Here is a 25,783-nt window from a genome sequence, read left to right as displayed (position 1 = left end):
ACAGGGTATTAGTAGTGTGGCCTAATAACAAGCGTCACTTCTGATGAACGGGAGTACAGGTGTTTGTTTATATTCTTTGTTTTTGTCTTTCTGTCTGTGTGTTTAGTTTTCTTTTTTTTTTTTTTTCAACGTTTATTTATTTTGGGGACGGAGAGAGACAGAGCATGAACGGGGGAGGGGCAGAGAGCGAGGGAGACACAGAATCGGAAACAGGCTCCAGGCTCTGAGCCATCAGCCCGGAGCCCGACGTGGGGCTCGAACTCACGGACCGCGAGATCGTGACCTGGCTGAAGTCGGACGCTTAACCGACTGCGCCACCCAGGCGCCCCTGTGTGTTTAGTTTTCAAGAGAAGAGCAGAAACCGCATAGAGGGAAGCCAGCCAAGAGGGGTGAGGAAAGGTATGCGTGGGGCGCCAGGGTTACGGGTGAAGGCACACGAGAAGAGGGGCCGCATTTAGGGACCAGCGCCCGGGGCATAGCAGAAGAAGCCAGATCGAGAGAGGTGAAGGGTGGATGGGAGCAGGAAGGGCGAGACAGAGGGTACAGAGACAGGCGCTTTTCCGTGACGAGTGGGAGGGAGAGCAGAGGGTGCGTAGCTTGGGGGGACTGGCCCCTCGAGGCAGCCCGTGCGAAATTCTGGGCCTGCTGGTCCACGCTGACAAGTGAAATGCTTGCAGGCGTCCTACGGTGAGGAAACTTGTGTAACTTTGTGTGATCCCATGTATCCGAACTTCGTTGACCCGCGCCTGACATCCTTTGGGAGACCCCAGGCAGGAAAGCACGATGTGTGGGAACAACATATGTTCTTTTGGCGTGTAGGTTTACACGTCAGGAACAACCTGTCGTGTAGACACCACGGTAGTGGGGTTTCTTTTGTACTTAGTTCCGGGGACAGGGTGGATGTCTGGAAGGACTTGAAGCAGGGAAAGCACATCATTAGTGCTGTGCTGGAAGACTCCCCTTCTGGTGAAAGCATACCCGCTCTACTTGGCCGGCGCTGGGGTGAATAGAGGGCTTTGGTGAGGGCTTCCTTTATGGAAAAGGAACATTACATCTGCCAAGCTAGCTGCCCTTGCTCTGAAAAAACACAAGAGGATTTTAACCACCCACCCCTTGGTATGCTCCAATGAAGGGCATAAGAATGTTTTTCTTAGTTTTTTTGACTACATGGCAGTTCATTTCTGTTCATCTTCAGTTTCTCATGTAAGTCCTAAATGTGGGCTTTAATGCTAATGGGGAAGTTTCGTAGCTCACTGCAAGGAGCCACATGCTGCCTTAGTACTAAGAATGAAAGTGTTTTTGCCTTTGTTTGACCTTTAAAGCTGTTATGACCTAATTTAGGAAAGTCCTGTACAATATATCTAGGAATTAATTTATTCTTCATGTTTTATGTGCCCTATCTGTGCATCAAGATAAAGTGACGGCTGGGTCATCAGGATAGAACTGTAGTTCATTTTCCCCTAGGCTTCATTTAAAAAAAAAAAAAAAAGAAAAAAAAGCTTTTTCTCAAGGAGTGTTATTTTAGAGATTTTAAAGCAAGGAACGTTAGAAAGAAATTATTCAAATTAAGTAAATACTTACAAGACCCACCATTATTATCTGTCTTTTGAAGAGATGCCCAGGAAAGTCCCCTTTTACCAACTGGAAAAACACTTAGCTTCTAAGATAATTATGAAACAGAAGGGTATTTGAGTCTGTGAGTTATTGTGATTACAGTTTCTCATGGATTTTCATCCAGCTTATCAAAAATACTTCCTATTCTGGGCTCTGGTTTGGGCTGTCTTCTTCCCGTCACTAGTGGGAGAAATAAATTCCCCAGTTCTCTTGGCTAGCGAGAGTTCAGATTTCGTTCTGGCGTGCTGGCTTTGTAAAGCCTCGTGTCTGGACTCTCCGAGTGGCACCGGGGACCCGCATGCGCGAAGAGGGCACCTTGGGTTGCGAGCCAGAGCTTGTGTACGTGCATGAGGTCACGCAGCACTGCCCGCCGTGGCCTCCTGTGGGCCAGGGCCCCGTGCTAGGGACTGGTGACATAGACACACGGCTTTTGCTTTTGCCTTTGCCTTGGGTTTCGTGAGTCATGCAGACCAGACTCGTGATTCCAGGATAAGCCTCCCTTGACGGAAGTAGGGACAGGAAGCCTAGGGAGTGATGGTTAAGAAGACTTGCATTTGAGGATTTCCACTTTTGACCAAGATAGAGTAACAGGGACCGATTTACTTTCCTGTCTGAAACAGTTAAAAGACGGACAAAATATCTGAAACCCTAGACTTTGGTCAGCGAAGCACAGTGATACCTTAAGAGACGGGCAGTGAAGGTTTTTCTCCCCTCCTGACACCAAATATGTGTTGTCTTTTCCAGCACCTCCTCTCCAGTTCTCTGGACACCAACTGGATGTTGGTCAGCTCGGTTCTGACACTGTTTACCGGGAGTTGGGGCCAGATCTCACGGTTACAGGGTTTCGCCCCACAAGGCTGCCCCCATTTCGGACGCCAGTCTCAAGTCTGGGCCACCTATACTTCTGACTGACCGGCTAGCAAGCGGGGAGTCCCATGACCCCTTCCTCAGGTTCAGTAATTTGCTAGAATGGCTCACAGAACTCAGGAAAACACTTGACTTACATTTGCTGGCCTATTATAAAGGATATAGCTCAGGAACAGCCAAATGGGAGAGATGCCTAGGGCAGGGTGGCCTAGGGGGGTGGGAGGGGGGCACGGAATTTCCACGCCCTTTCTGGGTGCTCTCTCCCGGCACCTTGATGTGGATCTCCAAATGCCATCATTTGAGGGTTTTCATGGAGATTTCGTTACAGATGCGTGGTCGATGATGAACTGGCCATCAGTGATTAGCTCCCTATCTAGTCCCTCTGTCCTTCCCCGAGATGGGGATGAGGCTGAAAGTTCCAGGCTTCCAATCAAGGCTTGATCTTTCTGGCAGCCAACTCCCATCCTGAAGTTCTTTAGGGACCTGCCAAGAGTCTCCTCATTAGAACAAAACACTTGTGTTACCCTGATCGCTCAGCAAATTCCAAGGGTTTTAGGAGTTCTGTGCCAGGAACCAGGGATGACAACCAAGTATCTTTTTTATGCCATAGGCAAGAAGGGAATGAGCACTACAGTTGCCTCGGCTCACTTCCCTGAGCCCGTTTTCAGGCCACCGGGCGGGGCGGGGGGGGGGGGGCGGAGAACCTGAGCAGAACTAAACAGACTGGCTGAGCTGAGGGGATGGGGATGGGGGCTCAGGGAGACCAAAGCGCTGGCAGGTCAGAGCGGCAGAGGGGGTGCGCAGAGAGAGCTGGAGGTGGGGGCTGTCAGCTGAGGGCTGAGCTACCCGGTGAGCAGCCTGAGGCTGGGCAGAGATGTGGTGGGAAGGATAAAGAGAGGGGTGGGGGGCGGGGGGAGCAGAATCAGTCAGTTGAGCGGCTGACTCTTGGATTGGTTTTGGCTCAGGTCGTGATCTCACTTTTCTAGAATTCGAGGCCCACGTCAGGCTCTGTGCTGACGGCTCTGTGCTGTGGAGCCTGCTTGGGGTTCTCTATCTCCCTCTGTCTCTGCTCCTCTCTCTCTCTCACTCTCTCTCTCAAAATAAATAAATACATAAATACATATATACATACATACATACATACATACATACATAAATAAATAAAGGCTAAGAGTGAAATAGTGCCTGGTGTCCACAGGGCTGGGAATCATGCCTGCTCCAGGCACAGCGGCTTCCCTGGTGAGTTCTGCAAAGTGTTTAAGGAAGAGGTGCTACCAGTTCCACCCACGCTCCTCCAGAAAGTTGAAGACAAGGGAACGCTTCCCAGCTCGCTTTCTGAGGCCTGAATTATCCTGATACCAGAACTAGACAATGACATTGCGAGGAGAGAAATCCAAAGACCAAGGTCCTTCATGAATATAAATGCTAAAATTTTAAGCACACAGTTTTAGCAAATCTAATCCAGCAATATATAGAAAAGATGATACAATATGACCAAGGTGGGGTTTAGCCCAAGAATGCAGGGTTGGTTTAATATTTGAAAACCAGCCCATGTAGTTTGCCATATTAACAGACTAAAAAAGAAAAAGCATGTGATCGTGTCAGTAGTGCAGAAGACGCATTTGACAAAATCTGATATCTATGTTGGCATGATGCCCCAAAGGTTTCTTACAGGAAACTACAGGGGAGAAGCAGATTTACAGGACAGGCTTAGAGCAGGAGAGAGGATTCAACAACTCTGCAGAGTTTAAAAACCTCACATGTATTCTTGACCAAAATCCCTTAGCAAAGTAGGAAAAGAAGGAAGGTTCTTTAACCTCCTAAAGGGGTTCTGTGTGCAACCTTCAGCTTCACATCATACATACTTCACTGTGAAGACTAAATACTTTACCCTAATATCAGGAGCAAGACAAGAATGGCCATTCTAACAATCTCTCTTCTAGCCAGTGCACTTAGGCAAGAAAAAAGAAAAGGCATTCAGATTGGCAGGGAAGAAGTAAAACTGTTGATTGAAAGACATGATCTTCTATGTAGAAAATCTGATGGATCTGCAAAAAAGCTACTAGAGCTGATAAGTAGGTTTGGTAAAGTGGCAGGATACAGGATCAACATCCAAAAGTTTGTGGTATTTCTATATCCTTGCAGTGAATCATCAGCAATTGAAATTTTAGAAAGTACCATTCAAGATAGCATTAAAAAATACAAAATACTTAGAAATAAATGTGACAAAAGTCTGTAAGGCCTGTGCACTGAAATGCACGAAACATTGCTGAGAGAAGTCAAAGAAGATCTAAATAAATGGAGAGACGCACCATGCTCGTGGGCTGTGAAACCCAATACTGTTAAGATAATCCGTTCTCCTCAAGAGTTGGTCTGTAGATTCAACTCAACCCCAGTCAAATCCCAGCAGCACTTTTTGTAGAAATTCACAGACTGATTCTGAAATTCACGTGGAAATGTAAAGGACCTAGAAAAGCCAAAACAATTTTGAAAAAGAATCAAACTTGGAGGACTAACACTGATGAATTAAAGTTAATTAAGAGTGACTACCTGGTCTTGAGACATAATATATAGCTCCCCTATCAAGACAGTGTGGTATTGACTTAAAGATAAACTCGTAGAAGAGAGAGTCTAGAAATAAACCCACATGTGGATGGACAGCTAAGTTTTGACAAAAACGTAAAGGCAGTTCAGTGGAAATATTCTTCAAAAAATGATGCTGGAATAATAATTGGATAACCCCATGTTTTAATGACTCTCGAGCCATGCTTTGCACCATATACAAAAATTAACTCAAAATGTAACATAGACCACAACGTAAAACCTGAAACCGTAACACTTACAGAAGAAAACCTTTGTGACCTTGGGTTCGGCAAAGCTTTTTTGAGTATAACACAAAGGTATGATCCGTAAGAGTACAAGTTGATAAATTGGGCTTCAGAATTAAAAAATTCTCTTTAAAATACACTGTTTAGGGGCGCCTGGGTGGCGCAGTCGGTTAAGCGTCCGACTTCAGCCAGGTCACGATCTCGCGGTCCGTGAGTTCGAGCCCCGCGTCAGGCTCTGGGCTGATGGCTCAGAGCCTGGAGCCTGTTTCCGATTCTGTGTCTCCCTCTCTCTCTGCCCCTCCCCCGTTCATGCTCTGTCTCTCTCTGTCCCAAAAATAAATAAACGTTGAAAAAAAAAATTTTTAAATACACTGTTTAGGGAATAAAAAGACAAGCAAAATACTGGGAGAAAATGTTTGCAAATCACAATCCAATAAAGTACTCATATCCGGAATGTAGAGAACTCCCCAAATCCAACAGTTAGGAAACATACAACCAAAAAAAAAAAAAAAAAAAAAAAGAGCAAAAGACTTGAACAGACACTTCGCCGAACAAGTTCTATAGATGGCACATAGGCACGTGAAAAGCGCTCCGCTTCCTGAGGGCAACGCAAAATGAAGCCACAGTGAGATACACTACACGCCTGTTAGGCCAAAATTGAAAAGATTGCGTACTGAGTAGTGACGAGAAAATGAAGGAACTGGAACTCTCTCTGTTGGAATCTAAAATGAGTAGAGCCATTTTGAAAAAACACAGGCACTTTTATGACACAGCCATTTCTGTTTCAAGTATTTGTTTTTAGACTCAAGAGAAGCGAAGATACATGTCCCTACAAAGGCTTGTGTGTAAATATTCAGAGTAGTTTTGCTCGTAATGGCCACAGAGTGGAAACCTGGCCATCCATCAACAGGCGAGCCTGTAAATGGGCTGTGGTATGGTCTGTCTCCTGGAATATACTACCTGGTAGTAAAAAGGAACGAGCTGTTGCCACATGCTGCTATCTGAATGAATCTCAGAGTGATTATGCTGAGTGGAAGAAGCAGGGGAAGAGATTACGTGTTGTAGCAGGACTCCATTTACGTGCAATCCTAGACATTGTGTACCTGGGTGAAGTGACAGGAAGGCCACTGGTTTCCTGGTGATGGCGTAGGGGAGGGTTGTGAGGGGTGAGAGAGAGAGATTACGAGAGTTTGAGGGAACTTTTGGGGGGTGATGGATCTATGTATTGTCTTGATTGTAGCGATGGTTTCTAGGGTGTACACATGTGTCAGAACTTACTAACTTGTGTCTTTAAAGAGGTACGGTTCACTCTATGTCAGTTCTGTCTCTCCAAAGCTATTTTTTTTTTATTTTTTTTTCAACGTTTATTTATTTTTGGGACAGAGAGAGACAGAGCATGAATGGGGGAGGGGCAGAGAGAGAGGGAGACACAGAATCGGAAACAGGCTCCAGGCTCTGAGCCATCAGCCCAGAGCCCGACGCGGGGCTCGAACTTACGGACCGCGAGATCGTGACCTGGCTGAAGTCGGACGCTTAACCGACTGCGCCACCCAGGCGCCCCCCAAAGCTATTTTTTTTAAAAAATCTGAATTTGAAACCACTTTACAACTTGGTGGCTGTATAACCTTGGTCAAGTCACTAAACCTCAGGGCTTCAGTTGTCCTAGCTGTGAAGCGGGGCTGGAGATATCTGTCACCCAGGGTTATTTGTGAAGATTATGAAGATACTGTGTGGCAGGTGCTTAAAGCCTGTAAGTGCCCAAGATGGTGAAATTTAGGGGATAAATCAGGTGCGCGGAATAGAGCTCATTCCTGCGGTCCGGTGAGGCTCTGCGTCCTCTGTGCTGGCCTCTACGGGAATGATTGCACCATCCAGGAAATGTATCCTTTCTGTCCTGTATCCAGGGTGTACCGGAGGAGCACCTTGCTTGAAGTCTGACTCACAAGAGAGTCAGGAAGTGGTTATGGAACAGTCACATAGCCATGGAAAGTTTCTTTGGTTCGGTTTCCTAGAAAACAGAACGAACGTTGGAAGCCTGAATTCTGAAGCCTTCACAAGTGGCCCAAGGCCCTTGGGGAGGAGGTGCTTAAGCCTGATGATTTGGTCACGGAATGGTGTTGCCCAGTGTGGGGCTTGAGGGTGTGCCAGCCTGGAGGCTGACTCTTGGTTGGAACCTTTATTCCATTTATCACGTGGCTTTACTGAACAGAAGCAGAAGGTTGCCGCGTCCCACAGTTATCTGACGACGATTCTGAGTCCCTGGCCTCGTTAAAATGTTCTGGGTCTGGTCTTCTGTGTTTTGGTTGGACAGGTTCGCTTTTTAGGGAATCGCGGGGTCCAGCCTGCTCACCTTACAAACGCGGAAGCGGAGACCCCTGGGAGTCGGGTGTGCTGTCACCCAACACCCAGCTGCTTCTCACACCAGCTCCGGCCCCCCCACGGTCAAATGCTGCCTCCCGCATCAGTGGTGCACTTGCGGAGGGCCTTCTTCACTGCAGCTCCTCGGGTTGCTTTTTAGACTTGTTTTTTATTTTGAAATAATTCCAAACTCACCAGAAAACCGTAAGAATAGTCCAGGGTCCAATAGCCCAATTTGAAGCTCTGTCATTACCACCAAATTCTTCAGGGAATGTCTCCTCCCGGCAAAGACATTCTCCTGTCATCATAGGATAACCATTCAAATCTGGGCATTAACACTGAGGATTCCCTGCCCTCTCATCTGCAGACCCCACTGGAGTTTTCCAGTTGTCTCAATATTGTCTTCTGTAGCAAAGGACCCACCGCGGGGTCACGTGTTGCGTTTGGTTGTCTCTTTAGATGCCTCCAGTCGGGAATTATTCCTCAGTCTTTCCTTGACTTTTATGACCTTGACATTGTTGAAGATTACAGCTTATTTATTTATTTATGTCGATTTATTTTTGAGAGAGAGAGAGACAGAGACAGAACACGAGTGGGGGAGGGGCAGAGAGAGAGGGAGACACAGGATCCGAAGCAGGCTCCAGGCTCCGAGCTGTCAGCACAGAGCCTGACGTGGGGCTTGAACCCACGAACTGTGAGGTCATGACCTGAGCCAAAATCAGATGCTTAACCGACTGAGCCACCAGGTGCCCCAGGTTAATTATTTAGTAGAACAGAGCTGATAGAAATTCAATGTGAGCCACATCTGTAATTAAAGTTTTCTGGTGGCCACATCAAAAGAGGTAGAAAGAAACAGGTGCAATTAATATCCCGAATAGCATTTTAACATGTAACGAATATACAAAAATTATTAATGAGATATTTTCCATTCTGTAATAGCACGTCTTTGAAATCCAGGACGTATTTGACACACAGGACATACCTAATTTGGACGAGGCACAGTGCAAGTGCCGGGCCACCCCGGGCCCGATGGCTGCTGTATCAGGCAGCATAGCTGTGGGATGTTCCCTCAGTTCGGGTTCGTCTGGTGCCTCCTCCTGGTTCGGTTATGGGTGTACTTTTTCGTTCAGCAGAAATGTTGTAGAAGTGGTCGTGTCCGCATCCCGCCTGGTGGCGCGTAGTGTTGACTCAGACCGCCTGCCGGGTCTCTGCGCTGTGACGTCACTCTCCCCTGATTCTGTGACTCTGATTCAGAAGCACGTTGCAGGGAAGCTCTTTGAGGCAAAGCACATGTACTACCCTTACACCCTAGATGTAGTATCCGTTGGTGTTTCTTCCCCAACGTCCTTTCTTTTCTGGCGCTTGTCAGATGGCCGTGAGTGCCCTCTGTATTCCAGCACTCACATTTTGTCGTCAGTTGTATGCTCATTGTTGTATGTTAAGTGTAGGGGGTCTTTTCATTATCTGTGGTCCTAAGGACAAATTAGGTAGAATCTCTATACTTTTAAATGAAACAAATTAAGATCCGACGTTATTTCAGCGAGCAGAACAAATACTACAGCGTTCGAGCGAAAAACCAGTTAACCGAAACGAATGTACCAAAAATAGACGAGTGACCACAGTATGAGAGGAACATTGGGGTTTGACAGATATTTTCCGCTTTTGTCAGACCTCGTGCCTGCCTTCATCCTAACTCTGCTTTTCTCCTGCTGAGTGACACGGCTGTTGGCCTCGCCGCGCCGGTGCCTTCCCAGGACTCAGCGCGCGTCAGCGGAGGGTCACGGTGACGTCGACGCTTGTGCTGTTCATCTCGCGTGTGCAGTGGCATCTGTAAGCGTCTTCTCTTTCCGGGGAGGACTCGGTGGTAGTTAGAAGCTGGCTCCCAATAAACATCCCCCTACTTTTAATGATCCCGTCGTACCGTTTTCCCCCTTGACTGTAAAGAACAGTTAGTAGACTTACCACCGTCACAACCCGCTCGCCTTCCCAGTTAAAGGGGATTCGGCATGTAGTGAGCGTGAAAGGCGACGTCTAAAATGGCACTGGGTGAATTTTTGAACACAGAGAAGTCCACAACTCACTGTGCTTCGACAGGAATCTCGGGTCTCAGCAGGCTCCGTGACCACGAGGAGACAGACGTTGTCCTCACATCCCTGGCTCCTGAAGGACCCGATGGGTCCAGATCCCAGCCCACTCTTGACCATGTGTAGCTCAGGTGCCCAGGGTGGGACGGATCCACAGCGGCCAGCGCAGATTTCTGCGCGTTCCACGCTCTTCCAGGTGTAGACGTCACTGGTTTTGGGTTGTGTTTTGTACTGGATCCCAAACACAAGGGAGGTCGTGTGTGGGCAGTGGAGGGCTGGGGATGAATCCGGATTGTCACGGGTAAGCTCTGGCCAGAGCAGTGAACCATTTCTTCGGACAGAGGTTTAAATCAGGGACTGGGAAAGTTCTTTCAGTTTCTGAGCCTCAGCTCTCTGTTTGACGAAGGAAGTCCCACCTACCTCATGGGACACTTGTGAGGGTGTGCAGGGAGATTTCTGTCATATGCCTGGTGCAAAGTACTTCCTGGTGTGTGTTCAGCACATGCCCCTTGCTGCCCCTTCCTTCCTCTGTGGTCATCTGACCCCATGGGCCCGGGGACAATCAGGAGACCCGTCAGGCTGCTAAATAGTGCGACAGAGACCAGAGGACTGAACTTCTGGTGCTGAGAGTTTTCTCCAAAAATCCAGAAAGTGTGGTCACGGTTTCCTAGCGGAAGGAAGTCACGCGTGTGGTACTGAGCTGGGAAGGCGCCCTGTGGGCCGGCGGCAGGCCTGCGCGACTGCAGTGCAGAGCCGGGGGCGCGCCTCGGGATCACAGATGAGCCACCGGGGGCCGTGTGGAGAGGGGCCGCCGGGACCTGGCCCTTCTCTGGCTGTGCGTGGTGACGGGGTAGAGGGCTAAAGTGGGCACCGGGAGACCGTGGGAGGCTGGTCCACACCGTGGGGAGAAGGTGGGGGGGCCGTATGTAGGGAATTGGAGAAAGTGGCCAGTCTCCCCCTGACCGTGCTGGGGGCCCGCTCACAACACCGGGCCGCCTTGCTGACCCCTGCTGGGCACGGGGCCCTGAGCTACATCTCGCACGTGGACCTGGGCAAAGACCACCCCGAGGCTGCGCATTCAGAACAGAGCGTGCTCGGGCAGGGGAGGCGCTCACCTCACCTGCGTCTCGGTAGAGACTCCAGGGCAGGTAGGGGAGTGGGGAGAGTGGAGGGCTTCGGTGTAGCCTGACTGGAGGCTGGCGGCCCGGGAAGCTGGAGGCGGGCTTCCTAGAAGTGGGACACCCCGCCCCTGGCTAGGGGAACATGTTTGGCTACCTCCGGCTGGCGTCCTAAGTTGGACGCAGGAACGAACACTTAGGGAAGCTGTCAGTTACAGAGCGAGTCCTGGCCACCCTGAGCCAGTTATCATGGGGGCTGTTGTCTGGCGTCCTGGGCCGGTTGCTGGAGATGGAGGTCTGGCCTCCTGCGGGTCTGGCTTCTAGGCGGCAGGCTGGCGCCCCGGGCTGGTTCCTGTGGATAAGGGGTTCCTCCTCTGGGCTGGGTGCTGCGGACTGTGGGTCAGAGCCCTGTTCTTGCACGTTATCTGCCCTTGGCTTATATGGCAGTATTTCAGGCTTTTCATGATTATTGTATTGGTTATAGTGATCTGTGATCAGGGATTACCACTCACTCAAAAGCTCAGATGATGGTTAGCATTTTTAGCAATAATGTATTTTTAAATTAAGGCACACACTGTTTTTGCAGACCTGACATCATCATGTGTTTAATAGATTCCAGTGTAGCGTGACCGTAACTTTTCTATGCACCGGGAAACCGAAAAATGCATTTGACTTGCTTAATTGCGACGACACTTTATCGTGGTGGTTGGGAACCAAGCCCACGAAAGGTCTGAGGTCTGCCCGTGCTCAGTCTCTCAGAAGAATGAGCGTGACACAGTCTGTTCCTTCGGGTTCTCCACCGCCTCTTATCTGGTGGCTCCAGGAACACGGTGGCCTCGTTCGTCATCGTGTCTCTTTATGGCAGGGTCACAGCCCACGTCAGAATTCGAAAACTGGGGACTGTCAGTGGGCTGTAGCGGACGGATACGGATCGTTTGCCCTACAGTGTTTTAAAAATTAATTCCCACGTTAAAAAACAAACACTGACAGGGAGACTTGTCACAAAAATCCAAAGACTGGGTCTGTGGCAGGAACAGAGGAAGTCCCGCTCCTCTCGCGGGACGCGCGTTCCCCACTTCACCCGCTGCGCCCGTGCTTGTCCACGTCTGTGCTTCTGCCTGGCGTCTGCGGGCGTCTGATTCTGTCAGGAGCAGCAGGCTGTGCTCAGATGAAAGCTGGGGAGGAGGAAGCCTGCACACCCGGAATGAGGCACAGCCGCTCTGGTTTTAGGGGGTGGGCGGCCACCCCCCGCGGAGCCCCTGCATCAGTTCCTTGGGGATCCCTGGTGGGGGGAGCGGGGGGTGGGGGGGCCACCGCAGGTCCCAGTGGCAGATGGCCCACCTGCTGTCAAGGGCGGGGACGAAGTGACATGCGCACGAATGGAATCGGTAGTGAGGTTCTGCTGCAGGCGGCTTAGTTTTCTGTGATGAGTCACGTAATTCAGGACGCTGCCCGGCTCAGCACCGTCCTGAGGAGGCGGCACTGTTCTGTTGCCGACCGCAGCACTGACCAACACACCCCTGGTGAGGGGGCTGGCCGATAGGTGGGTTTACCGCACAGACGGACGCGGTAGGCGCGCGTCCCCGTCACCACCGGCCGCGGTGTCGTCGTGGGTCTTGGAACGCTTGGTGCCTGTGGCCAAAACGCGGGAACTGTGCCAAACAGTGTAAAACAAGTTTTATGTGCTGTTATTTGAAGCGAGGCCCCAGAGCAGGCTTTCTAACTAAAATAATCTGTTGATTTAAAAAACAAAACACAGCAAAAAGAGTCTCTGTGGGCTTGCAGACGGATCTCTGAGATTTAAAAACTGTCCGTTACTAAAAGCCTCTCCACCCCGAACCATCAGAGCTCTGAGCGAATCTACCTTGTCAGAGGGCACTGCCCCGTTTCTCTTTTTCGATTCAGAAACCTGAGGGTGAAGGCATCGAGTGATACTGTTGAGCACTGAGGTATTTTTTTACCCTTAAATGGGAAAAGTCACACAGAAAAGTCAAAGAATACAGTGAGGCCCGTCCACCGCCCAGCCACGGTGGCAACTCATGACTAATTCTGTTTTATCTGCTTACCTCCTACCTCCTTAACCCTTGTTATTCTGAAGTAATTCTCAGACATCGCTGTGTATCTAAGCAACACTTTTTCTTTGTTTTAATGAATGCTCGAGGCCATTTGTCGCTGTGCCAAACTAAAGGCCAGACATCTGATTTCCCGTCTGCACTGTGTCACTTACGGGTCCTGTGATCTCGGGTAAGCCCTTAAGCTCTGTGACCCTCGGTGTCCGCCGACGTGCAGACCGTGCTGCGTCCCGGCTCCCCGGGTGGTTGTTCGTGAGGCTCTGCGGAGATCACGAGGGAGAGGAACCGGGGCACCGAGTGAAATGGTGCACAGATACAGAGAGCGACTTATCTAATGTATCTGCCACATGAAAGACAGCTTTTTCCCCCTGCTCTTCTCAGCACCATTAACCAGCCAGACTTGGGGAGCGGTCTCGTTGTCGGTTCCCAGCTCTCTCCCACGTATCCCACTGTCCGGGGAGCCATTTCTCCCCAGGCCGGTGGATGTGAAGGTCACGGGCTGAGATGTGCCCCCCCCGCCCCCACTCCCCCACTGCCGCCGCCCCGTGTCTCTGCCTGCCAGCCTTTCCCGGCCCGGGGGCGGGGGGCTGCTCTGCGCCCCATCCTCAGCTCCGTGCTCAGGGGGGCCACCCGGCCGGCCCATCAGACGAGAGGCCTGTCACGGGGCGGGTCGGCCTGCAAGTGGTTCCGTCCCTTGGGGTCTTTAATTTTAGGCTGTTATTTCCTCTACCTAAAAATAGCGTTTTCTATCTATAGTGCCTAGTTTGGAACAAAACTGTTTGTGGCTCAGAAGTCAGGGCAGCAGACTTCCTGACCTCCCGCTCGCCAGCCCGCCGCCCAAGTGTGTGGTGTGCCCTGGGTTCCAGTAGCCTGCTGGGAAACAAGGACCCAGCTTAGCAGGCAGGGGTTTGTTGGTTAAACTAAAACGGAATTTTGAAAGAAAAGGAAATAGTATATATAGAAGTGGTCAGAGGAAAACAGCCTCCGAGTGAAGCAGCCTCGCTTGTCAGAGGGATGGTGTCCTCTTTGGTTGGTGCTGCCCCAGCCTGTGGACTGCCCTGAGTCCCCCCACCCCCGCCTGTGGTTTAAATTTATTAGTCTATTTTGAGAGGCGGAGACAGTGCAAGCAGGGGAGGGGCAGGGAGAGAGAGAGAATCCCAAGCGGGTTCCGCGCTGTCAGCGCAGAGCCCGACGCGGGGCTCGAGTTCATGGAACTTCGAGATCGCGACCTGAGTCGAAATTAAGAGTCGGATGCTTAATTGACTGAGCCACCCAGGCGTACCTGAGTCCCCTTTTATAAATTGTCCCATCGGAAGGGCATTTCCTGCTAAAGAAGGAGCTGTTCTGTCCTCTTCCTGGGCCTTGGGCTGTCAACCCCGCAACATGGCAGAGCGTGTGTTCCCAGAGAACACTCGCTCTGCTCTCCAGGGGGCCTGTGGCTTCATGCCCAGGAGCTTGGGAAGTGGTGTCGGGCAGGCCCGGGTGCCCTATCTAAGCCGTGGGAACTCTGGGTAAGTGACTGAACCCTCCCCAAGCCGCTTGCAGAGACAGATGATACTAACGGCTCACATTATGGGTCTGTTCTCACGGTGCTGAAGGGAGCAGGCTCCTGAGTGGCGCCCAGCACGCATTAAGGTGAATTCCAGCCACACAAGTGTAGGCTCGCCGTGTGCGGCCCAGTTTTGCCGTAGCCCACGGGGGAGGCCCTGGTACAGCCTGCTCCCACGTAGAGAGGACCCGGGGCGGGGGGTGACGTAAGATCCATAGACCTTTGCTCGGTTCAGACGTGGTGCTGAGCATCCTGGTTCGGGTGTCTCCCGCTCCCAGAGGAGACAGCAGGGTGGGGCCAGGGCCGGGCTCGTCACTTCTTGGAGCTGGTCGTCCCGTGGTGCTGATGGCGGGTCGGTGGTGTTGAGGGACCCAGGCTCTGACTCAGCTCAACCTGCAAAGGCAGTGACTTGGAAACTTAGCTCGAGCCTGCCTCTTTTCTCAGTTGGCTCGGGATCCTGAAGGGAGGACTGATATTATGAATTTTCTGAAGCCCGTCAGTCGTAGAACCAAGAAGTGTGTGATTTTGTCTTTTATCTCATGCCCTTTATCATGACCCTGGACTCAGGCTCCAGGGCCAAAGGGACCCTTTGACAGTCCTTTGGCCCAGCGTGTTCGCACGGGTCTACAGAACATAGCTGCTCCACAGGGGCCTTGGGGATAGGGCGGGGAGTGGGGGCACGGCAGTGAGAACAGCTCACCATAAGACCCGAGGTCCAGAAGCTCCCGTCTGGTGGGCACCCTTGACGTGCATGTCAGGGATCTTGGCAGCAAGTGATCGATCCCGGTTCTGGCCAACTTGAAAAGAACTGTGTTGGGAGGCTGGTGGGAAAGGGACACACAAGGACTGGTTGACAGCTAGGGGCCAGGCTGGGGAATGGGCAGGACCCCAGGGGCACGAGGACACAGGATGACCTTACGGCCAAAGCCTTCCTCGCTTCTCTGTGCTTCCTCCCTCTCGGGGCTGAGCTGGGGCCCCCCGGTGGCCCTCCTCTTGTTGCTTCCTAGACTGGCCCACACCTGGCTGACCTCCGATCTGGCCCCCTCATCTTCCTGCCTCCTGGTTCTCTGGATATGGGTTCCTGGAATTATTCTCCTTCCAAAATCACACATAGAGGGGAAAGACAGTTTAAAAAAAAAAAAAAAAAAAAAAAAAAAGCTAGGGTCTGGTTAGGGATGGAAATTGCTGTTGGCAGCTGACAGTTACCAGGTGACTCTGGTAGTTACCAAATCTGGGGTGGGCAGATTTGTAGCTGGAGCCAAGGGATCAGGGAAGGCAGTGCTTGAGGAGGCCTGCACGGGAGGGGATGGGAGGGAACATGACCGGGACCCCGGGGGTAGTGTGGGGGGGGGGCGGGGGGCGGGTGGAGTGAGGGCTGGCGCTAGACAGAGGGTTTGGGGGTGTGTTCTAGACACATGTGAAGCTGGAGGTGAGGTGCAGGGGGTGATGAGAGAAAGGGGGGAACTCAGCTGGGGTCCCCCAGAAAGGTAAGGCAGGACTTGTCCCCTAAAACTCAAATCCAGGAGCGGTGTTACTGAACACGAGAACTTTATTCTTAGGGGATGATCAAGAGGGAGACAGCATGGCACAGGGCCTGAGAAACACGCACGGTGTCAGCAGCAGGCAGGGACACGGACGTGGCCTTGACGTAGGGAAGCCGTGTGGTCAGGGAGGGTAAGAGGGGAGACAACGTGAGCCGTGGAGCAGGTGGTTGGTTTCTGCAGTGAGCACGGCAGTAGGAAGTGGTTGGTGTTGGTGGTGTTGTTAAATGAAAATCCAGTGAAAATGTTCACGGTTCTGAAAACCGAGGCTGGACAGCACGGCACAGGAGGGTGGGAGAGGGGGAAGGGCCGAGCGGTTCATACCCTCCACGCACACAGGGTATCTGGAAACTCCGACGTATTGGAGTGTCTGTGATCTGCCCACAGGGCACATTTTTTCTGAACGACACCCAGGAGTGGCCTTTCCAGTGGAAAATGTGCAGTGTCACTTTCAGAGGGAGGTGGGAGTTGCCATTGTGTCATATTGGGTGGACCGAGTGGCTCCTGCCCGGGGAAGAGCCCTGTCACTTGCCCTGTCGGTGAGGGGTGGCTCCCGAGTGCCTGGTCACCACGCAGCCAGGCTCCTGGGCGGGCAGGCGGGGGGCGAGGCTCTGTGGCAGAAAGGGCTTCTAGGCCCTCACGCTTGGTGTGGAAGAGGAAGAAAGGCGAGGCCACTGTGCACCGGGGGCCGCAGAGGACATTTCGTGGAAAAAAGTCCTGTTTGAGCTGGCTTCCGTAAAGAGTAGGCAGAAACGGGGGGTGAGGAGGAAGAGGCCTTCCAGAAAGGAGGGGGTGAGCAAAGGCCCGGAGGGAGGAAACGCTGTCCAGGCTGATCACAGGCTTTCCAGCAGCTGCGACCAAATTCTATTGTCCCGCTGTCCTCACAGTTCGTGTCCCTGTACCACCTGTGGATACTGTACCACCCAGTATCAGTAACAATACTGACTTGTTATTTATTTATTTATTAAAAAAAAAATTTTTTTTTAACGTTTATTTATAATTTTTTGGGGGGGACAGAGAGAGACAGAGCATGAACAGGGGAGGGGCAGAGAGAGAGGGAGACACAGAATCGGAAACAGGCTCCAGGCTCTGAGCCATCAGCCCAGAGCCCGACGCAGGGCTCGAACTCACGGACCGCGAGATCATGACCTGGCTGAAGTCGGACGCTTAACCGACTGCGCCACCCAGGCGCCCCCTGACTTGTTACTTAAACACGTTTACTTAAAAGGGAAGCTTTGAGGCCTGCTGAGATTTGCATATTAATGTTATGTCATGGTCTTTGTCATTAGCTTCCGTGGGCCCCCCAGTGTCCCCCCCGTACCTGTGTCAGAACTGTCTCCTTTACGTGGCCCACGTGGCTGTGACCTTCACTGCCACCAGCGTGACCTGCTATTTTGTCAGCTTTAACCATGGGCTTAGAAGTCTCTCTCTCTGTAGGAAGCCTGATACAGGTAAAGCTCAAGTGCCTTGGGATGATCCCCTCCTCTGTGTCTCCCTCCTGACGGTGGCTTTAGTCATCAGCCTAGTGGGTGTCTTTCCAGGCCTTTCTCCTGCAGTGTTGTTCCATTGGTTTCATTGTCGTTCCTAAGGTAAGTAGTATCATATCGTCGGTTTTTATGATGGCTCCTTCTCATAAATCTGTTGAAGTTGCTTTAATAAATGAAAGCAGTAATAAATACTTCTTGTTTAGAAAAAGGATCACAGTACACAGAAGGGTAATTCCAAGACGCAAAGCCAACTACGTCTTCTCTGCTTCCCACTCTGAAGGGCTGCCTGTGGCCCGCAGGGGAAGGTGACACGTTGCCCTGGTCTCCGGGGCCCTGCGCCAGGGCTCCCGCCACCCCTGCAGGCCGGTGGACCCCAGGCCTCGTCCCTCCACTCACTGCAGCCCCGGGCTCTGTCCGTACACCTCCTCCGTGGGCTGGTGGCCCCGGGCCAGGGGACTGGGCAGCATGGAGGTGGGACAGCACACGGAGCCGGGAAGGGGCCGGAGCCAGCGAGCCCACCGTCCTCTGCCCCTTGGCCTGGTCACCGAGCTAGGGGAGGCTGCTAGCACCTGCCTCGGAGGGCAGCTGGCAGGAAGGACTCACGACTGGGACAGGCACCCAGCACAGCCTCTCACTGGGGGCCAGGGGTGGTGCTCAGTGTGAGCTGCTGCTCTCGCCCTGCTTATCGTCGGTCTTCACTGCCGCCCGCTGTCCCCGGGCCCAGCACGTGGGGCCTGGCGTGGGAGCGTTCGGTACGCGTCCGGATGGCGGATAAAGGGAAGATGGGATAGAGACGGACCCGGCACACGCGAGGCCGTGCGGGCACAGGCTCCACGTGGGGAGGGGCGCGGAGCAAGGGAATAGGGGGCAGCAGGCCGGGGGCTCCCAGCGAGGACAGGGAGAGCGCGGCGGGCTCGGACGCCGTTTCCCGGCCCTTACTACACACAGCGCCCTCCCTGTCTGCACACTCAGCGAGGAAGGGGCCACACAGACTGGCGTTCACCCAAGCGGGCTGGGCCCTCGCCTGCCTCTGGCTTGGCTGGCCTGCGCTGGGGTCGACGGAGTGGGTAAGATGGCCACACTTTCTTGACGCCATCCCGTTTCTCTCCAGGCACTGCCGCCGTGGAGGAGCTGGAGGACTTCATCAACAACATTAACAGCGTCTTGGAGTCGTTGTATATTGAGATTAAGAAAGGGGCCACCGAAGACGACGGGAGACCCGTTTACGCGCTGGTGAGTGCACGCCGGCGCCCTCTCGTGGCTCCCGTGAGGAATTGCGGGAGTGGAGGTGCCCCTGCCCCGGCAACTCGGCAGCCCTGGAGCCGGGGACACGGACACAGCCTGGCCCCGCCTCCCCCTCCAGCCCGGTTCCGGGTCACTGGTGCCACTGTACGAGTCCTCTGCAGTGATCAGGGCCGGGGGCTGTCACCTCAGTGCTCACCTCCCTGCCCCTGCCCGGGACACCGCAGAACGCGTTTGGCTTTGTTTTGTCTGTTGACAGTTGGATGTAAGAAGTCATCCCAAATGTATGGAACACTAGGATTAAAGGAGGAAAGCGGTTTCTCATTTGGAATAAGACACAGAGGCTGTGAGAAGAGAAACTGGGTGGGGGGGGGGCCCTGGGGACTGAGCCATTTGGGTTCCAGGAAGCCCCCCGCCAGAGAGCAAGGGGAAGCACAGGTGGGGCAGAACTGAGCACCTTAGACCATTGGAGGAGACGCGGCTCCCCCCATCCCCCCCACCCGCCCCGCCAGGCCCGCCCAGAGAGGGGCCATAGCCAGGGGTTCCACACTGTTCCAGGGGAGAAGGATCGTGGAGCTGAGTAACTGCGGAAACGCCGCGGACTTCACGGCGCCTTTTGCATTTGAAGCTCTGTTAAGCGTGCAGTCGAGTTCCCCAAATGTGTCTGATTTCGGAAGCTCCTGCACCACCTCTGGAAATCTCCGAGAGTCGGGGATTTCGAGCTGGACACCCAAGTCTGTAACATGCGACTGGTCACAAATCCGGGCCCTGTGGCCGACAGTGCCCGCACCCCCGCACTCAGAGACTGGACAGAGGAGGGGGCTGGGCGAGCCGGCCAGTGAAGGGCGCCGCCTGACCGTCACGCTGACCTGTCTTTTAGGTGAATCTTGCAACGACTCCGGTTTCCAAAATGGCCTCGGATTTTGCAGAGAACGAGCTGGATCTGTTTAGAAAGGCTGTAAGTACAGTACGGTTGTTCATTGGCCGGGCTTGCGACGGGAAACTTGCCGTCTTCAGCGTTAGAAACGGAAACTGCCATCACAGAGGGTCACCGCCGCGGCCCCAGACGGCCATCTGCGGGGTCCCTGCCCAGTGCATCGCCTCCGGGCGCCGGCTCGGGAGGGCGCCGTGGCTGCCTGGGAGGGAGCTTGTCCAGATGTGAACCCCGGTCGGTGGAGCACCAGGCGTCTGGGTGTGTGGTGCAGGCGGACCGGCGTTCCCGCCTGGTGCTCGCCGCGCCGCCCAGACCCCCGGCGGCGGCGGCCGAGGCGCCAGGGAGCTCGCTGGCAAGGCCGGATCCCGGTTCCCGCCCAGACCACGGCCCGTGGCCGTGCGTGTTAACAAGGGCACCCCGTGGAACCCTTCCCGTCTGCATCGGAGAGGCACTGCTCTGCCTCCCCGGCTTCAGGGCTCTTCCCTCAGCCCCCTTGTCACTCACCCGGCTGAGCCCCGGGTCAAGGCGGTGCTTCTCAGCCCGGGCCGCGTTCCAGGAACCAGGAGGTAGGAGCGTCGAGACATCCGGTCTCGTCCACATCTGGCGGATCCGGGTCTCTGGTGATGGGTCCTAGAACCCTCCCTTTCGAGCCTCCTCTGACGGCAGTCGGCAGCCGAGGTCGAGGACCCGGCTGTGACGGCAGACGCTCCTGCGTGTGTGGAAAGCCGAAAACCTGTCTTCCTGGTGGCCCCGTCCTGCTGTGAGCAGTCTCGAGGGCGGTGCCCGGCAGCCCCTCCTGGCCTGGGCTCCGGCGTCTCTGCCGCTCCTGAGTGGGCCTGCGCCCTAGCTCGCCCGGGCTTTGCCTTCCCGCCCTCCCTGCCTCCAGCCAGCCCCTCGGCCCCCGCTCTCCTGCCCGCGTTCGAGTAGACGGGTGCCGCCTCGTCATCCACTCGTTCATCCCTCGGCTTCTCTGCCTTCGGGGAGGTGGGGGCAAGGGGGCCGATTCTGGATCCGGAGGCCTGAGGATCATCCATCTGGCATGGTGTCACAGGGTGACCGTTGAGACAGAAGGACTGACCATGGTCACGGCTGTTGATGTTCGCTACTAAACTGTCTTCCTGAAGGATTGTTCCAGGGCTCAGCTCTGTCTGTGATCGGTAGTTTCGCGGCACCCCTGCCAGGATCGGTGTTATTGCTTAAACGTTGTTTTTGCCGATTTAATAGATGAACGTGGTACCTGCTGTTTCTTCCAGTTGGAACTGATTATTGATTCGGAAACTGGCTTTGCGTCCTCCACAAATATTTTGAACCTGGTCGATCAACTTAAAGGCAAGAAGATGAGGAAGAAGGAAGCAGAGCAGGTGCTGCAGAAGTTTGTACAAAACAAATGGCTGATCGAGGTACGGTGTCCAGCGGCTTCCCCAGCCTGGCTCTCCGTTCAGACCGGATAGCAAATTCCCCCCCCGAACCGTATCGTATCCGGTGGCCCGCTGAGCCGGGCCCTCTCGGGCCCCTCGTCTGCCTTAACGCCGGCCGTGACGGTACGAGAAGGGCTCGGGGCCTCCCGCTCACTCACATCACGTGTCCAGGAGGCCCGGCCGGAAGCGCAGAGCACGCGCCACCCGGGCTCAAGCCCCCGGTCCGCAGAGGCGGGTCCGTGTGCACCGTGGGTGAGGGCGCCGCTCTGGCGTTGGGCCTGGGACCCGGTGAGGTGGCCTGGAGCCCCTCTCCTGTAGGAGGGGAGGAGGAGTGTCCCCTCGGGGCGGGGATGGGACGGCAGATGGCCAGAGCCTGGTGCCGGGGTCCCAGGGCAGCTGCTGCCGCCACCGTCAGGGTTATCGGTGGTTGTTATCGTCGGTGTTCGTTATTCGGGGCTAGCGCCCTCGAGTCCTCTCAGGGAGCCGGTGGCCCGCCGGAGCAGGGAGGACGTGTGGGTGAACTGCTGGAGAGGAGCCGTGGCGCCCGGGAAGGGACCAGACCGCCCTGCACGCTCGCGGTTCGAGACCCCCCACGTCCGCTTCTGCTGACCGAGCGGGGCAGACGTCTCCGTGCTTTCCCACACAAGGCGAGACCTTCGCCCGGAAGCCCGAGCCAGACGGACGCAGCTCTCGCTGGCCGCGGCCTGTGCCCGCGCACGGTGCGCTCGGGTCAGCCTTCGGCTTCCTCGCTCGGCGGCCAGACCGTGGCCGGGGACCACTGCTCGTGGCCGACGCGATCGTTCCTTTCCAGGGAGGGCCCGCCTCCAGTGGCCGGAGCTGCGGCGCTCTGGGCCGTTGCCCTCTGACGGGGCGGCCGTCCTGTACCGGGTGCCGCCGATCACTGAGTGCACAAGTGCTCGGCTCGCGAGGTGCTTTCCTGACCGTAGGGGAGGCCGGACGGGCCACAGAGCTGCGGACAGGGGTGCCAGGGCGGGGGTGCCGGTGCCATGGCCACGGGTCCCCCGCTGCCCCGTGGAGACGGAGAGCCCCTCTGCTTTGGTTTTAGCTGAACAAACCGCAGCTCCGTGGTCTGGCTGGCGTCCTGCACCCGGCCCTCGTCTGGGTGACTGCAGCTCCCTACCGATTGCTTTGTCACGGGTTTCCTTCCCCTTGGGGGCGTCTGGCAGTACGGAACATTCTCGGGCGGCTCGGGTGATAACTGGCTGAGCTGGGTCAGACCGCACGTGTTTAAGGACAGAAGCTGGCATCCTCGACTTGTTCGCTGTGCCTTGTTGCACCTGTAGGCGCGCTATAAACTCTTGCTGAGGGGATGGCCACATAGGTAGGGGACGTGCCGGAGGGACAGAATTTACGTAAAACTTGACAAAAACTATACCAAGAAATGCTCGCTCCTCAGACGAAGAGGAGACCGTAATTGACCTTCGTGAAGAAACACGCTGGAGTCACCTTGTGTTCCACCCCGAGCCGTTCCAGTAGCCCCCGTGCACCTGCTTTGGCCCCGCGAGTTACCGTGTCGCGATGGCAGGGGCCGGAGGCGGGTGGTCGGGGGTCTGGGGGAGGTCCTGAGGTGGCCCAGCGAAACCACGGATCCTCGAAGCGTGGGTGTGCTGACAGCCAGCGTCCGCATGTCGCAGGGACCGGCCAGATGCGAGGCCTGAGCTCAGATTGTAGTGGTGAGGCGAGGCCTGGGAGATCTCGGGAGTCTTGGTCTTTTGGGTGGGGTGGGCGGGGCACCTCACCTGCCCCTGCCCCTCCCCGTGCCGGGGGCGCCCCCCCCCCCCCCCCCAGGCCGAGTAGGGTCAGGAACAATAAGCACCGGGCACGGTTTCAGGCGCGGGGTAGATGTTGAGTAAACGTGTCTTGGGCCCGACTGTGAACTCGAACTTTTCATTGGGGCCCAGAGCAATCCTCCGTGGTCCCCACACAGGGTTGACTTGTCTTCCCTCAGAGGCTTATCACGGGACCACCAAGCACCTAGCCCCAAGGCGCAGGGCACACGAGCACGTCCCCACAAGAGCAGAACCGGGCCTGGTGTGGCAGTCACGGGCCCACGGTCTGGGGAGGGAGCTGGTCAGGCAGCTCCCTGTGGGCGAGTTACAGATGGAAAGGAAAGGGGGTTGCAGAACTGCTTTGCCCCAGCTGAGGGAACTACGGGAGCTACAGGCTGTGTGGGGGAAAGGGGGGGAGGGGGGGGAAGAGCACCGGGGCAGGGGTGGTGCCGAGTTCGCCCCGTGGGGAGACTGCCTCCCTCCCCTCTCCGCCCGTGTCCTCACCGTGGGAGGGGGCCACCCGCGGACTCGGGATCCACGCCCGTTGAGGCACGGGTTCAGGGAACCCTCCTCGGGTCCCTTTTGGGTCTTGGCCCAAGTCCTTCCACGCCTGAGGCTCTGCCAAGGGGCCGGCGCGGACGGCCGTCGGCGGGGCAGGCGGACGCCGGCCGTGCGAGGGGCACCCAGTCCCGTGAGCTCGCCGGACCCGCGGGGCTGCGGGACCGCCGGGAGGGGAAGGGGCTCCAGAGCTCACCGCCCCCCCGCCGTGCCTGCAGAAAGAAGGGGAGTTCACGCTGCACAGCCGGGCCATCCTCGAGATGGAGCAGTACATCCGGGAGACGTACCCCGATGCCGTGAAGACCTGCAACATCTGCCACAGCCTCCTCATCCAGGTACCCGTGGGCCCCGTCCCCGCACGAGCAGACCCAGGGCGTCCGAAGGGTCTGGGGCCACCGCGACAGCGCCCGCCTTGCCTCCTCTCGCCCCGGGCCCCCCGGGTCCAGTCCCGGGGCGCGCTTGGTTTTATTTTCCCCCGGAAGGGCTCTCAGGAGCCTGGCGTAGCCCGCGTGGCCTGGCAGTGGCGTGGCCGGCGTCCTGCCACGTCGGGCACTGTTCTGTGTCGCGCTGCCCGCCTGGCGGGGCACGTTCGGGGCTCCTACCCCCCCCCCCCCCCCCCCCCCCCCGTCTCTCTCTACGGTCGGCAGCTCCGCTCCCGTGAGCCTCTGTGCACCTGTACCCTGGGCCGCCTGGTGATTATTTCCCTGGGCCGAAATTTCTGGAACAGAGTACACGGTTGTTGTTTTGTTTTTTTTTTTTTAAGTTTTATAGTTTTATTTCTTCGAGAGCGAGAGAGATGCAAGGCGGAGGGGCAGAGAGGGAGAGAGAGCGAGAATCCCAAGCAGGCTCCAGGCCGTGGGCACAGAGCCCGACGTGGGGCTTGAACCCACGAACCGTGAGCTCGAGCCCTGAGCCGAAACCAAGAGGCGGTCACCTAACCGACTGAGCCACCCGGGCGCCCCCCCCATTCCCCCCACGTGTTTTCGTAAAGCCTCCGACCCACGTCCAAACAGCCGGAGGCGTGAGGGCCGCGTGCACCGGGACCCCGCGTTTCTGAGGTGGCCTGGCCGTGCCGCTGCGCTCCGGCCTGTAGCATCCTGAGCGGCCTCTGCCTGCATGCGTGCGTGGGACTCTCTAATAAAAGTTCCTAGAAGCCCTCGTGCTGAGGGCCTCGGGGTCATCGTCACCCGTCTGTGGCCCGAAAGACCGCACTCCGGAGCCTGCCGGCCGTCCTGCCCGCTGATCGCCAGAGGCGCGCGTGCCCGTCGAGGGGCGCGCAGCCGCTCAGCCTCGCCTTTCTGGTTTCAGGGGCAAAGCTGCGAGACCTGCGGCATCAGGATGCACCTGCCGTGCGTCGCCAAGTATTTCCAGTCCGCCCCGGAGCCGCGCTGCCCCCACTGTAACGACTACTGGCCCCACGAGATACCAGGTTCGCGTCCCTCAGGCGCTCGGGGGCAGGGCGGGTGGGGGACACCCGGGGACGGGGAGCCCTCAGCTGAGGGCTCCGCCCGGGTGGGTCTGTCCGCGGGTCCCCGGCCCTCCAGGGGAAGCCTCTCCCGCAGTAAGCAGACGCCTGTGTTCGCGCACGCCTGCAGGGGCCCTCAGAACGCAGCGGAAACCCCCTGGCTCATGAGGCTCATGAGGGTCTGGTCTAGACGAGACCCCCCCACCCCCGGCCCCGCCCCCAGCAGCTGCGTGCGGGTGGGAGGTGAGGGCGGTGCCCATCCCTCCCCGGCCGCGGTGCCGGGTCAGCAGGGCATGCCGAGGCCGCCACCTGCCCTGCCGCTCACGGTATCTTCCGGCCTCTTCCGTGTACAGAAGTCTTCAACCCCGACAAGGAGCGGGAGGCCGGGACCTCCAAGGCGAACAAAAAGCCCTCGCGGTCCAGGCAGCACTAGCTGGCGGGCCCTGTTCGGAAGAGAAGCGTCAGCGTCTCCTGTCGCACCGAGTTCCCTTGCTGCTTCGTGTTCGCTGGTTAGCAGGTCTGGAATAAAAGTTGCTAAGGAGTCGTGGCTGCGGCCTCAGTCTGTGGTTGTGCGGGTCGTGCGCCCCCGGAGGAAGCTTCACGTCGTGGCCCTTCCCTTCCTGGGCTCCCCCTTAACTGAGAGCCCGCCTGGGGGGTTCGGGAGCGTCAGGCAAGTAACGGAGAGCGTCCCCACCGACTTAGAGAAGTTATTTCTTGGGACGTAAGAGGAAGCTTGTGGAGATGACCAGAAGGCAGGAAAACCAGCGGAGAAAAGACCGACCTTGGAACCGGGGGCCTGGAAGGGCTGGGCAGTTCGGACAGCCCCGCTGCCTGCCTACCTGGCCAGGTGCTTTGGCC

At 55.7% G+C, this 25,783-nt stretch overlaps 1 protein-coding gene across 3 annotated transcripts in view; it reads left to right on the top strand.

The window, feature by feature from the left end:
* The window catches only part of NSMCE1 (NSE1 component of SMC5/6 complex), a 31,895-nt gene extending 6,423 nt beyond the window's left edge, over positions 1-25,472 (top strand). For 2 of the 3 annotated variants that reach the window (XM_040463684.1, XM_040463683.1), the window contains 6 exons: positions 18,630-18,751; positions 19,641-19,718; positions 20,948-21,094; positions 23,679-23,795; positions 24,769-24,889; positions 25,279-25,472. In XM_040463684.1, the coding sequence (XP_040319618.1) occupies positions 18,630-18,751; positions 19,641-19,718; positions 20,948-21,094; positions 23,679-23,795; positions 24,769-24,889; positions 25,279-25,358 (665 nt within the window). In that variant the 3' untranslated portion in view covers positions 25,359-25,472. The remainder of the gene's footprint in view (positions 1-18,629; positions 18,752-19,640; positions 19,719-20,947; positions 21,095-23,678; positions 23,796-24,768; positions 24,890-25,278) is intronic. The other variant, XM_040463685.1, reaches the window with a different exon arrangement.
* Positions 25,473-25,783: the final 311 nt, after the last annotated feature.

The sequence above is a fragment of the Herpailurus yagouaroundi genome, unplaced genomic scaffold, assembly GCF_014898765.1.
Source record: "Herpailurus yagouaroundi ecotype Mexico unplaced genomic scaffold, PumYag 410, whole genome shotgun sequence".
NCBI classification, from domain to species: domain Eukaryota; kingdom Metazoa; phylum Chordata; class Mammalia; order Carnivora; family Felidae; genus Herpailurus; species Herpailurus yagouaroundi.
This window is presented reverse-complemented; position numbering and strand designations above follow the sequence as displayed.